We start from the raw sequence: 14847 nt of genomic DNA, 5'->3' as shown, positions 1-14847 counted from the left end.
TGCACATTGGATTTGTTGACAATAAGAAAAATAAACTATTACAGACGTGTCCTTTAAGAAACACTTATAACGTGATGGATGGATTTGTAGAGTTGGAAACATGACCCTCATCCTCAGTATCAACCTTACAGTGCAGAAATGCCGGTGCCCTGTGCACAGACCTGGGCTCAGATAGTATTTGAAACCATTTTCAAACAAGGATTAATGCACTGTTTGATGACAAATGACAGTTATTCCTGGCTATTAAAAGGTGCGCATTTAGTAAGTCCCCCAGCCCAGAGATGGGTAGACCTTTATGCCTTGTATATGCACCACTACACCTGTGGGCATAGCATATCACTGATAGCTTCAGTTTTTAGAACTTAGCCCTCTTAAGCAACTTATCTCAGTCCTTTAGAACTTCAAACCCCAACAATCTAATTTTCCTGAAAATCACTGACCCTTCCTAAGTCCTGCCCTTTTTGCTCTGTGCTACAGTTGAGCAAGCCTCCGTCAGAATCTGTCAACTTTCTCCTTTCCTGTATTTTGATATGCTATATGCTAGGCGCGTCTATGTTGAAAAGACAACATGATGATTGGTTTTAAGCCACATCTTTGCATAGCTAATGTTAGCTAATGTCACCAAAACACTACCTAACTTGCTAGCTAATGTACATCAATTGTTAGCTAGCTAATAAGCTAGTATTTTGCCAACATTTGCTATCAAATATAACTAGCTAGCTAACAATCAATGTAGATTAGCTAGCTAGCCAGCCAGATAACTAGCTTGCTAACAATTCATGTAGGTTAGCTAGTGAGTTAGCTAGTGTTTTGTTAACATTAGCTAACTTAAGCTATAACTGTGTATACGTCGCTTTTATCTTTTAAACATCTTCAAAAGTGTGGTTGTATTTTCAACACAGATTAGCCTAGCACATAGCATATCTAAGTACAGGAAAGGAGAAAGTTGATTGGGTTGTCACCGAGGCTTGCTCAACTGTTATTGGAAAAAGGGGTTGGTCTTAGGAAGCTTCAATTGTGCTAAGTTTAAACTTTATTAAACATATCTTTGGCAACTGAACAAACCCAATCTCACTGTTGATGACAATGTGATATGGTCAAAAGATATATATTAAATGACTAAGTGGAATGGCGGCTGTGGCTCAGAGGCAGAGCGGGTCGTTCCTTAATTGGAAGGTTGTGGGTTCGATCCCCCCCACATGTCGAGGTATCCTTGAGCAAGATACTGAACCCCAAATTGCTCCTGATGCCATGCATCGGTGTGTGAGTGTGTATGAATGTTAGTTTCTGTTCAATGGACTTTGCCATCACTGAGTGAATGTGTGTGAAAGGGTGAATGTCTCATGTAGTGTAAAGACTAGAAAGGCGCTATACAAGTACAGGTCCATTTACCATTTACCTTGAAATATCCTGATTTCCAAAGCAATTTCTCATTTGGATTGTTTAGGTACAAAGCAAAGCTACACTAAAAGTTTTTAAAAAATAAATAATGGTATATATTTTATGTTGGAACAGTGAACCTAATAACACAACTGGCCATACTGTATATCATGCCAAAGCTTTCAATAGGTTGGCATTGCTTTGAGTCCTCTCCCAGAAGAACAAATCAGACAAAAAACTGTGAAAAATAGTGGCATTAGGTGAAAATCAAGGATGTTTTTTTCAGTCTGGTATAAAAAATTTCCCATATAGTCACAGAAAAGTGCATGGAAATGAGTTCAAACACTATTAGGTCCATCCAAGTCTCTGTGTATCTATAGTGAAATGACTGAGTGGGCATAGTGTGGCAGGCAGCAGTGTTGGCAACCAACCTGACTGATGGTGCTCATGGCCCTCATGTAGCTTTCATTGCGTGAGCGGTATTGGGGTGAGGACAGCAGCGATTTGGGGTCGAGGAGGGTTTTGGGGTCCAGGGTATCCAGGCTTCTATTGATTGAAACCTCACTCACCGCACGCAGGTAACTGTGGCTCCTGATCTGCAGTTTGGGGGAGTGCTCCGTCGAAATCCTGACAGGGACGACAGCGATGTAGACACAAGGTTACCTCTGAAATTAGTTAACATTGTAATTCCTCTATTACAGTCAGAGCAGTGGTCACCATCCATAAAATCAACTCAGAGCTTTGGTGTGCAACTCCTTATACCTACCCTATACCTTGTAGTACAATGGCATTCATTTAGTGTTTCCATTTGGTGGTTTTATCAATACGGCTGCTGAGATTTCAGATCAAACAGACAATTTCTTTGCATAATTATTAAACATTTTTATTATAGCGTGAACCAAGTTTCAAGCTGCAAAGATCAAACACATGGCTTAAATGTGGAAGTGTCAAAAATGACAAAATGAAAAATAATAACTATTTAAATATCCAACACCCTAAACATTTATGATAATATTTTTGCCTACTAAAGACATCTGACCTGCATACATCATACAGGCCAATACATAAGAAAGTCAGAAGTAGGCATCTTTTGAACAGGGGTGAGGAACTCGAGTCATACGACTCGCCTCAATTCGCAAATTTGAAGACTTGAGACTGCACTAACATTGATAAGAATTGATGTGACTATGACTTGATATTCATGACTTGAGACTTGATTTAGACTTAAGACATATGCTAATTTTTATATATATTGAGAGGAATTGTGTTTAATTTATGAAACATGATCGAGTGATTCTGGTGCACGTGGCTGTGGCTCAGAGGCAGAGCGGGTCGTCCACTAATTGGAAGGTTGTTGGTTCGATCCCCGGCTCCTCCTTGAGCCAGATACTGAACCCCAAATTGCTCCCGATGCTGTGTATCGGTGTGTGAATGTGTATGAATGCGTTCTGTTCGCTGGACTTTGCCATCACTGAGTGAATGTGTGTGAAAGGGTGAATGTGGCACGTAGTGTAAAAGCGCTTTGAGTGGACGGAAGACTAGAAAGGCGCTATACAAGTACAGGTCCATTTACTATTTATCATTTTCCATGCAAACCTGGCAACCTGATTCCCAGCACATTAACTTGAAACTTATTTGTGACTTGTTCATTTCTGACCTACACCAAAATGATATATATAGGGTTTTCTGTACTATAACAGTTGCTTATCATAATGCTCTTCTCTAACATCTGTGACAATCTACCAAGGTCTTTTAAAGGGCCAGAGTGAAGGTGTTAAGTATTCAACTGCAGAGCATTGTGATTTAATGGCCAGAGAGAAACCAACTAGTTTAGTTTTACAGATATGGTCAAAACCAAACTAATACTAAAAAAGTATCCAAGTAGTCAGTGTAAAGATCCTTATTCTTCCCACTTTTCATTAGCCAGAGAAAAACAAAACCAACGTTAAACTCCATTCGGGGGCTGCAGCTTGTAACAGTTGTTGCAACATGGACTTTTTCTCTTGTAAAACAGGGAGCCCCTTACTGGTGCACTGCTGCATATGCTAACTGTACTAGCTGCTATTAGTGACTTAGTGGTCCTACTAACTGACTGTACCCTGACTAGGAACTTGAAGGATGGGGGGCAGTTTAGACTACTAGCACAGGAGCTTTTGACTGGAATGCCGCGGGAGAGTGGGGCTGAAATTTTGTTGTTAAAATAAACTGTATGTATATTTAAATAATTAAATTAATATCATAAACGTGCAACAACTAGTCCACTATATATCGGGGATGTATTTTTGACGTTTCAGTGTTTATTATATTATATATATATCATATATATACCCCATCATACGATGGGGTGATTTTTTTGATTTTCTTTCCAAATATCTCTTTAGAAAACAACTCTCTCCTACTGAAACGCTTCAAGGACTGACTGAGCTGAAAGGAAGAAAGCACGAAAACCCAGAAATATATTAAATATAATAAACACTGACCTGCTTCAAACAATTGCCCCCTCTTTTTTTAAGACAATAGAGGCCGGTCCATACATGACACAGTAAGAAGAGACAACAGAAAAAGCAAAGTGGCAGCTTTGAGGACTCACTGCTATTACTCTCACTATTTAGAGAGCTGTCAAAGTTTAATCAGACAAAGCTGATATTTCTGGCATCCTGTTGTAGATCAGACTGAAGATAACACCTCTGTCCTGTCTGGGAGACTTACCAAGCCTAGCTTTAGCAGCCCTGAGAATGCTTCCACAGAATATTACTTAGAGGACATAAGACTAGCATTGCATTTAGCCTTTCCAGACCCTGAATCTATGGACACTTAAAATAAGTAATAGTTTCAGCCAATGAAAGTACACTGGTTTCAAATTTAAATTCTGCATAACAACAAAGAAGACATCCACATCAAAATGTCTATAAACAGAGATTAGACAGACTAGATCTATGTTCTGTATGTAGTTGAGTTGTGTACTTCCATTATCCCAAATGTTTCCAACAATGTTCAAACTCAGAGAAATCTGTCATTTTATTCAGGTAATGCTGCGTTGCTCACTGGTCGCCTGTCAGTGGCGTCATATCCCCTTTGTGCCTGTGTCAGCGTTGTGGTTGTCTGCCAGAAGCTGTCATACATTGACTTTTTATCCAGTCTGAAGCCACATTGTTACCATCCACTGTTTAGATCTTGGTGCTTTTTAACTCTAGATTTGAACCGGATGAAGGATTTTAGTCATCAGACGTCTGGATCTTAAGTTATCAGAGAAACAAGCTGAGCTAATGTTAGCAGCAGCTCAGCTCGCAGCCCCTCCAACGTCCTTTGTCCGTCTAACAGCGTTAGAGAAACAGTGATTTTTAGCAGTTTTAATTGGCAATAGACAGATTGGATTAATAATTACAAGAAAACTACTGTAAGAACAGTAAGTTGATTTTGTAAAGATACACTGTGGAGAAATATTTTCTGCAAATAGTGTACAATAACAATATAATAATATACAATATTTTAAATATGAAATGAAGATATATACACAAGCATGTATTAATATATTTCAGCTGTTCAGGTTCATCTTGACAAGCCCCATCTGTTTCTTAATTAGCTAATCAGAGTACACGGCATCCTGCTGGAGGCTTCATATAACATGGCTTCAGTGACAAAGAGGCCGAACGCGCTGTTCATCATAATCACATATGATAAAGGATCAGTGTGAAATGAACTGATTCTATTTAATTAATGAAATCAGGCTGCAATCGTGAGGAGCTTCTGTAAAACTCACTGGTTTTTCTGATGGTTCTCAAAAAATGTCTACAGTTAAAAATCATGATTATAACATGATCACTGCAAAACCTTTTTTTTTTTTTTTATTTTTTTTTTTTTTTTTTTTTTTTTTATTAAAATATTTTTTTAATTTTTCCTTTTTTTTTTTATTTGTGGTTTTTTGTGGTTTTTTGGTTTTTTTTTTAACAAACCTCTCATATGAACCTAAGCAGTCAGATAATGAACTAACTAAACCCAAAAATTAGTTGGCCTTTCTGCTCCTCCCTCCCCAAAGTTAATGTTTTTTTTGCAGGGTTTCTATGCAGTATAAAACGGTATGGAATTTGATATTGCCCTTATTATGCTTTCTGTATAGAATAGAATAGTTTTTTAAATAAATGAAAAACATTATTTATTTATTTTTTTAAAGTTATTTTTTTGGCCTTTTATTGCCCCTATTGATAGTGACAGCCGAGATAGACAGAAAAGGGGGGCAGAGAGAGAGGGGACGACACGTATCAAAGGGCCGCAGGCCGGACCCTAACCCGGGCCGCTGCAGCAACTCCGTACATGGGTCGCCAGCTACACCGACTGAGCCAATCGGGCGCCCAATGAAAAACATACATGCCGTATGGGCAGGAGTTTGATACTGTGGCGCTTACCCCGATCATTACTGCAAAGACTCTGGCTCCGAATGGCGAAAGATAGCAGAGCCGTAATCCGAAAGTTTGGCTTCATTTTTGTACAGCGGGAGAAAGTGGAGACGCAACATCTATCTTTATATATGTTGATAGTCACAGTCTGTCACAGTAATGACTGAGATGCAAAGTCAATATTTTTTTTAAAGTTTCTCATTATAATCTTTTTTTTTTTTTTTTTTCATTGGCAGAAATTGGCTTCCATACATAAAATATGTCAGTGGAAACTCTTAAAAGTCTTAAAAGGTGGTTTCTAATGTGAAATTTTCACTGTTTTAATCAGTTTTGAATAAGCCTTAAAGGAAGGGTAAGAATAGAAAGAGAAAAACTTGATTGACAAGATTCATGCTAACACATAATGTGAAGAAAATAAGTGAGAATCTTACTGTAGAGTGGTCATCTCAGTCAGTGATGGTTGTGTGGCTTTCAGGTAGCTGGCCCGGCGTGCCTGGACCTTGGGGGAGGGTTTGGGACTCCCCTCAGAGTCTCCGCTGTCGTCCTCAGCCATGGCTTTGACGTAGCTGCCACTCCTCATCCTCCGACAGGGGATGTCATCCTCCTTCCCAAGGGGAGAGAAACCGCTCCACTCGTCCTGAGGTACCTGCCGGACGGGCGGAGAGGACAGAGAGACACTGTCAGGAGGATCTGCTCCACTGCTGTGTGAGTCCCAGCCACCAAACTGGCTAACTAAACTGTCCTGGTGGTACATGGAACCTAGAAACACACAGCTAACATGCAGCACAACACAGAGCGAGATCTAGCAGCCAAACACACAGACTGAACTAAACTGATGGCTGGCATTTTTCTTAATCCACCCCTCTCTGACACACATGCATCCACACACAGCTCCCACACTGCTGTGCCACAGTCTGTGGGCTAATTAGCATGGAACAGTATGTGTATTTGTCTGCTCAGGTCGGCCTGAAATTTCTCTCTGGCTAGATCATACATCTGCTTTCCAGGAGTCAGCTCAGTTCAAGACTGTGTCCATACAGCACAGGAGAGACTGTATAATGTGTGTGTTTACAGTATGTGTCCGCACTGATCTAACCTGAGGGTCTTGTTATGTGGGGTGAGATATGTTTTACTGGCAATAACTGGGTAACACTGTGGATAGTCCGCCAACAGATAGTAAGAGTATTCATAACATTTCAACTGTTTCGCTTTGTCTGTAGTTTTTTTTATATACAGACTAGTAACAGCTACGTGAGTGTATGTGTGACAATTCATGAACATTGTGCCTAAACCTAACCAAGCCTTAACCACAGTCCCTCCAGGAAGTTGCGATAATTAACACAACTAAATTAACACAAATCAGGGTTCCAACTCTTACAAATCATTTTTCTTGACAATACAGGATGGCACTTGCTCATAAACGGTCATATAATTTACCAGTAGATCTAGTATTTATATTATTCCTCTTTGTTTAATGATGCAAGCTCATGAGGAAGTGTCACGTTAGCTCACTTTCATTCTTTGTGCCAATTGTTATGCTGCAGCCTCTGAATTGACTACAGTTTACAGTTTAATACAGTCTATAACTATAACTGTACCATTGATGACTCGCTGTAAATGTCCATTCCACTCCTCTTCTAGTAAACCTGCTTTGAAGTGTCATGATGGCACACAGCTCAGCCTATCAAAAGTCAAGTTTCAAACTAAATATGGACCCAGGTTTGAGTGATCTGAGTGAGGGGCTAAACTACAATAAAACTTTTCCAGGACAACACAGATTATTTCCAGGATATGTGCTCATTATAATAATTAATTTCCAGGTTTTTGTCCATGACTGGAAAACTAATCTCTAACCCCTTCCATGTATTCCAGGTTTACCAGGGCACAATGGGAACAATGCAAATTCAACAAACCCCCATGAATTCTGCATGACCTTGTAATTTCACTGCAAAACGCTGAGCCATTAATCACAAAACTACTAGTGATTTTATTCTCACTGGAACAAGTTGCCTTCAATTTTTAATGTGTGAAAAAACAAATTGCAATCATTTTTGCAATTTTCACTTCGTCCTGCAATTGTATTGGAAAAAAACGCATTTATTTTGAAAAGCTGTTGTGAAACTAGGCATTTTAGGAAAAAAAAAAGACTGCAATAAGCTGCTGAAATCTTAACTATCTGTAGACGGACTATGGAAACACAGTGTTACTAACTGCCAAAGGGTTAGGGTATATAAAAATAACAAAAAAATAAATGAATATCTAAATGACAAATAAATGCTGCATTCACATGAATTCAGGCATACTAACTAAGTTAGTAACTAACTGGATGCCATGTTAGAGAATGAGAGTAGGACGGTAAAATTAAGTGAGGCTGGCAGGGAATACCGGCAACGTTAACGGTAGACTGCATTGCTGTCCAAAGTTAAAATATTATAACTTTTGGCTGTTCTCTTTGATAGAATTTAAAACCGGATGTTACGTTAACTCCCTCACACAAAGAGAAAACACACCCTAACCCAGAAAAACAAACTATGACCCAGAAAAATCTTGACAACAAGATGCTAATAATAATAATAATAAAGATGCAGGGTCACCCCAATAACAAAAATATAATGTCACTTCCCTCAAGTGGTATTTGACCAATCAGATGGACAGTAATGAGTCCCTTTTCAGAGATCTGTCTCAGAGTTCTGCTTCCACCCCAGTACGATTGAAGTAAGTGGAGTGCTGCTCACTACATTGAGAAATAATGTTTAAAAATTCAACAGTAACAAAATGACTTTCTACAGAACTAGTTTCTTTAAAATGTGTTCAGAATGAGGTCTTTGTCCTCACAGTAATACCACTGTCTGTGTAGACATGATCAAGCTTGTATGTAGAGATGCTATTTCACACAGAGAAATCATACAAACACAATACAGAGACTACAGCCAGTGAAAGGAATTAATAAGGAGACACAGCAGAGGCCTATAGTCTGAGGGCGGTTAATTGGTGCAATTGACTAATAACTACTTTCTTATAATAACTGTTTTTGTCTGAGTTTGACATGGCCACCAACGTCCTGTTAAATTACAACAAAGTGAGAAAGATACTTTACAAATAGAACAATTACAAATACCAATACCATATAAGATTTTTTTTGTTATATTATATTATGTTATGTAATGTTATATTATGCTATATTATGTAATTGTACATTATTCTATATTATATTACATTATATTAGATTAATGATATGTTATATTTTTATATTATGTTATAATATATATTATGATATAGCTATATAGATATGATATATAACATAACATACTATAACATATATGATGACACACTGTTATGCTACGTTATGCTATATTATGTAATATTGTTATATATTATATAATATATTAGGATATATATTACATGTTATATCATAAAATATATTTATAGTTTATCACAGTAAGAAATAATATATTTTAAGTAACTGATGAGTATCTGAATCTGACTCAGTGACATATTCTATGGATATTTCACATTATATTAAATGCATAATATTAACAGTACAGAATCACTGATAAACTGTAAATACTGTAGGAAGTTTATGTATAATAGCAATTTGGATGAATTTTGAGCAGATTATTTCCTGGGAATATTGATCAGAGAATTTTTCCTGATATTTTAGAACCTTCTCTGTCTGTATTATGTATTTGTTAATTGAATTACTGATAACTGTTCATTTTTAACAATCATACATACTTAATAGGCTTTTTTGTTTACTTCTCATTGTTCTATTAGCTCTTTTGTTTTAACTTTTCTAATGCTGGCTCTCAACCTGGCTGCTGAACTGAAACTTTCCTGATAATGACAGCATGTTAAGCTGTGATGCAGCTCTATGATGTTTGTAGCTCATAATCTATGGTTAATATATATGCAACCCACCACGGCTCATTATTTTTAATTAGCCACACCTTTTTGAGCCAGCTGGAACGGCGCTGTGTCAAACCTGTGAGCGTTTACCGCCTTCAGACTAGAGGCCAAGGTGTGAGAATTTGACAGACAATAACCGAGACAGACAGCAGGAGAATTGCACCGCTACTCTGACTAATTATATATGAATCACCGAAGGAGAGAGGCTGAACAGATCTGCTGGGTGCGCGCTCGCGCTCTCTCTCTCTCTCTCTCTTGGTGTGTGTGTGTGTGTGTGTGTGTGTGTGTGTGACGTCAAAGAGACACAAATGAGCAGTTTGGCTATAAAAAGAGAATGCGGGGAAAGGACCAGCTGCAGAATCATCAGCAGCGCCTCTCACCCACGCACAGGACTCACTTCCACTGCAGCTCAATACTCATTCTACAGTAATGGCACAGTGGAGGAAGAGTGGAAGCTGCTTTCTCTGGTTTACACTGTCATTAGCGCAGACGCTGCCGGCTGCAGATCTGATGCTATTTTAACGATACAACATTATCTGCCTCACTCTGTTTTAAAGAATAAGTCTGTGTGCATGTGACAGTCACAGTGACTCAGTGTGTATAAGTATGTCCAGAGCACTTACTGTGTGTTTTATATTACCGCCTGTAGATTGTTTCCTTGGTAACACTTGGCTGTTTTGATGGCTTAAGGCAGCAGCATTAGAAATAAGAGGTACCGCAGCAGTGCAGCCAGCAGCCGTGCTGTTGAGATGCAGGAGATAATCATTTGCAGATTGAACACATACAGCCGAGGAGAATAGGGACAACTTTAATGTAACTGCTCTGATGTGCCGCTTGTAGCTGATGTTGCAAACTCCTGATCTGTGTTGTATTTGAACTAAACTCAATGGGGTTTTTCACACCCCCCAGCCCAACAGCAAATGACTGCATATGTATGAACATCCACATAGCTAAACACCCTGCCCTGCCCTACTGTCTTATCCCTGTCCGTTTTTGGAGTATATCAGGACATTTAGGGAGGTCTGGAAAACAAAGTGTACCTGCAGTCAGTGTTTCTTTTAAAGGTCCAGTGTGTAGGATTTAGTAACATCTAGCAGTGTAGTTGCAGATAGCAACTCCCTCACTTCACCCTTCCCTTCCAGGTGTGAAGGAGAAATTATGGAAGCCATGAAACACATGAAAATTTCAAAAGGCCCTATCTAGAGCCAGAATTTTGTCTGTTCTCGTCCGGCTACTGTAAAAACATGAAGGTTCAACATGGCGGACTCTATGGAAGGCGAAGCTCAGCGTCTTTACATACACAGTAAGCGGCTCATTCTAAGGTAACAAAAACACAATTCTTATGTTCAGGTGATACATTAATAAAAACATACCTATGAATATTGTATTTCACTTCTAGCACTGGATCCTTCTGAGTGTTATACACTGGACCTTTAACTATCAGAGGTGGAAAAAGTACACAATTCTTTACTCAAGTAGGAGTGAGTACAGGCTCTGAAATGTATTAATAAAAGTAAAAAGTACTGTTGGTTTCTCTGAAGGACATTTGTACCGGCTGTTTTTGAGCTAACTGAACCAAACATGGTCGAGTTTTCCTCTCATCCATGCCCTCTATGTCTTTTATATTGTTTTTGTTGTTCCGTCATGTTACTGTCGTAATATCAATCGGTCTTGATGTTTGTAAGGTGTGCAATGATGCAAAATAAAAATAAAAATCGCTATTTCTCCTCAAATGCTTTTAACAGTAACAAGTAACAAGCCTGTTTTGAAAGTGTATGGAGTAGGAAGTACAGATATTTGTGAAAAAATGAAGGGTAAAACATAAATACTATTAGTAGTACTTGAGGTAGAGTTACCTCAAGTAAATAGCTGAGATACCTGAAAAAATTACTAACAAACAAGTAACAGTAACAAAGTATTTGTACTTGTTTTTGTACCAACTGGTCGAGGCAGACGACCACCCACCTAGAGCCCGGGTCTGTCCTAGGTTTCTGCCTCTTAACAGGCAGTTTTTCCTTGCCACCGTCGCCAAGGTCTTGCTCATGGTGGTACTGTTGGGTCTCTGTAATTAATGTTATAAAGAGTTCGGTCTAGACCTGCTCTATTTGAAAAGTGTCCTGAGATAACTTCTGTTATGAATTGGCGCTATACAAATAAAACTGAATTTAACTGAATTGAATTGAATTGAATTGAATATACAGTTTCTCGGTGTGACTGTGGTCATGTGATGTTCTGGAACAAATTGAATATGTTTGGCACAGACTGTCCCTGAGCTTATAACCCACCAGGCAGAGCCTGGTGTTTAATGGACATAAACAACTACGTGCTGATACAGGAGAAGGCTTTCTGTTAGCAGTGACTGTATGCACACTGAATGCTCAAAATGTCCCTCCCTTTCATATCTATAGGTGCATTAGACCAATGTGGGCGACCAATGAGCACAACTTTTATTTTCTGGATCAATTTGGTGAAGTGCTTTGATCTTTAAAGGTTATATATATGAGATTTAGAACATTAGTTCAACTTTTAGTCGCTGTACTTTGATGGCACTTAGGGGCGGCTGTGGCTCAGAGGTAGAGTTTCATGTATATTAGCTAAAACAGACATTTCTGTCTGGTTATTTTATTCATGGACAGTTTCTTAATTTTACTATACTATTACAAAATGTACTATATCTAATTACCTGGCACTATTGCAATTCAAAGTTACTCAGAGTGATTGCGCATTTTGATGCCCCCTACTGATTTACCAGATGGATGTCAGATGGATGCTGCATGACTACCTTCATCTGTGAAACTTTTAAACAATAAAACACAAAGCTGCCCAAAACACTCCCCTTAAAAAGGTAGAATATGCTCACTTTCACTTCAGAGTAGATTGTTCACAAAATTCCAGAAGACATTGAGAACTGAAAAAAAACCTTTTCACCGTCTGTCAGTAGCTTGGAATAACTGTCTGTATCACAGTAATAAATGAGTCACACCGCTGCTTGTTGAGACTGATAGAAGGCACACAGAGAGCATAGAGTGGATGTGAAACAACAAGTCTGAGCCACTAAATGATCTCTTTGTCTCCTGCCCACTCAGGTGTACTGGATGCTGAAATACACAGCACTTCTGATGATACGTCCCATCAGCTGGGGTCAGAAAAGCCCCAGTTTGTGCGCTTGTGTTTTAGCATAAATTTGGGCCACAGAAGTAACCATCGGTTTCTCTGAAATAATAACCGGTGATGTTACTGCTAATCCATGAGAGGCACAAACTGGCGCTAGAGTCAGAAATGACATACTGAAAGCACTACACCAGAGATATGCTTCCTGGTTATCATGTTCCCTGAACAGACAACCAACAACCTAATGGGGGTCAGGATGCTTTTAGTTAAAATAACTAAGTATGTTTCTATGAAGGCTATACATTCTCTACTACAACACAAATGTCCCCCTTATAAAATTATTGAGGTGAGTGAAATTACCTGTGCTATAATGGGTCACATGGTGAAGTCATAATGTACATTTCCATAGCACTAATTCCATCAGCACAGCAGAGTCATGTCACATTCACCACTGCTGGTTTCACTCATCTTTGCTGGCAGGAACTTAAAGATGCTGTCTATGATGTTCAGACTAGATGCCATCTAGTCTGGCATCTCAGACCAAAAAAATGTTCACTTCCTAGTTCATAAAAATACACTTCATTCAAAAAACTCACCAAAATGGTCTTTGTTGTTGTTGTTCTTAGAACAGTGGAAAGACAATCACCGACACAAGTTTGTTCGAAATAAATCCTTAATTCGCTGAGTTAGACGAGAAAAAAGGCGCAAAATGTGCTGTTACAGCTGCCATCTAATCCTTTGGGACAAATGCGGCCATCAAAGTCTGTCCACTAAAAGTTGTTGTTTTTACCACTGACAGGTTCAGATTGTTATTCTAAGTGTCGCTATCACTCTTAAAAGGTGCCGTCGCCAAGTGCTTGCTCATGGGGGGAACTGTTGGGTCACTATAAATAATTTCATAAGGAGTATGCTGTCCTGTGAGAACTTTTGTGATGAGCTGGCACTATACAAATAAAACTGAATTAAACTTAGTCACTTGCCACCAGGCTCCATAGACAAAAATATCTTCTTAACATTGTAACTTAATTCAAAGTGAACAGAAACAGAAAACAGTCTTTGTTCTTTCCACTGTTCCAACAATCACCTACTCTGATTTGGTTGAAATAAAAAGTTAAAAAAGTAAACAAACACTTCTCAGGGATCAACCAGAACGAGAGGGTGACGTCATTCTCCACTATAATTACATAGCAAATAGGGGTTTGCTGTTTCATATATATATATATATATATATATATATATATATATATATTAAAGTAGTAAGTAGTAGTAAGAAGAGTAAGAGTAGTAAGACATGACTTTATACCTGACATTATACTGAATGTATCGAGACATCAAGTAAACATGGATGAAAGTGATATATGTGCACTAAGAGAAGGTAGCACCAAAGCCACATTTAAATTTGAGCAGATCAGGAAGACAAAGCCATCTCTAATATAAACCTGCTACAAATAAAGGCCAAGTTCTCTCTGCAGCGGAGGGAAAAAAAAGCCTCAGCAGACTTCATGGTATACTTGGTCATTTGAAGATTCACTGTTGTGTTGGTAATTCAGATGTAGTGTATGTCATAGTAATAACCATGCATCTGCAAGAATTCCTAAACATACACACACATACATTCAAACACAAACTTATCCCACACCACAGAACAGGTAACACAAAACAAGTGCTGAGGAGGCCATTTAACTTTTACAGCTACAAGTTACAACACATTGGAAATTAGAGTTGAACTACATCCATTATTTGACTTCTCAGTATTTGCCATATACAGGATGTTGTTATCAGATCTGAAACAATCTGTATATTGAATCCAAATCATTTTGGTTCAATGTTCAATAGTTTTAGGTTCAATTAAAAGTAACTCGAAGTCAAAGATTCAGTTGATACATAATAACATTCTGTTCGCTAAGAGGGCAGAAACATTACTCTTTAGAGGAGCAGGGTAATTTATGTTCTCAAACTGAAAATTAAAAAAAGGAAAAAGGAGAATATATATAAGATATACAATTTTAATTAAATATGTATTCGACATGTTGTTGGCTTTATACACCTTTTTTTT

General features: G+C 38.3%; 1 protein-coding gene across 8 annotated transcripts in view; it reads right to left on the bottom strand.

Moving 5' to 3' along the window:
* Positions 1-14847, bottom strand: part of LOC127369612 (disks large-associated protein 1-like) — a 152260-nt gene that overhangs the window by 57608 nt on the left and 79805 nt on the right. For 7 of the 8 annotated variants that reach the window (XM_051411178.1, XM_051411171.1, XM_051411195.1 and 4 more), the window contains 2 exons: positions 6206-6420; positions 1812-2007 (listed from right to left, as the gene is read on the bottom strand). In XM_051411178.1, coding sequence (XP_051267138.1) covers positions 1812-2007; positions 6206-6420 — 411 coding nt within the window. The remainder of the gene's footprint in view (positions 1-1811; positions 2008-6205; positions 6421-14847) is intronic. The other variant, XM_051411157.1, reaches the window with a different exon arrangement.

Source organism: Dicentrarchus labrax, unplaced genomic scaffold (genome assembly GCF_905237075.1).
Source record: "Dicentrarchus labrax unplaced genomic scaffold, dlabrax2021, whole genome shotgun sequence".
NCBI lineage: Eukaryota > Metazoa > Chordata > Actinopteri > Moronidae > Dicentrarchus > Dicentrarchus labrax.
The sequence above is the reverse complement of the archived record's forward strand: the minus strand, read 5'-3'. Positions and strand labels throughout refer to the sequence as shown.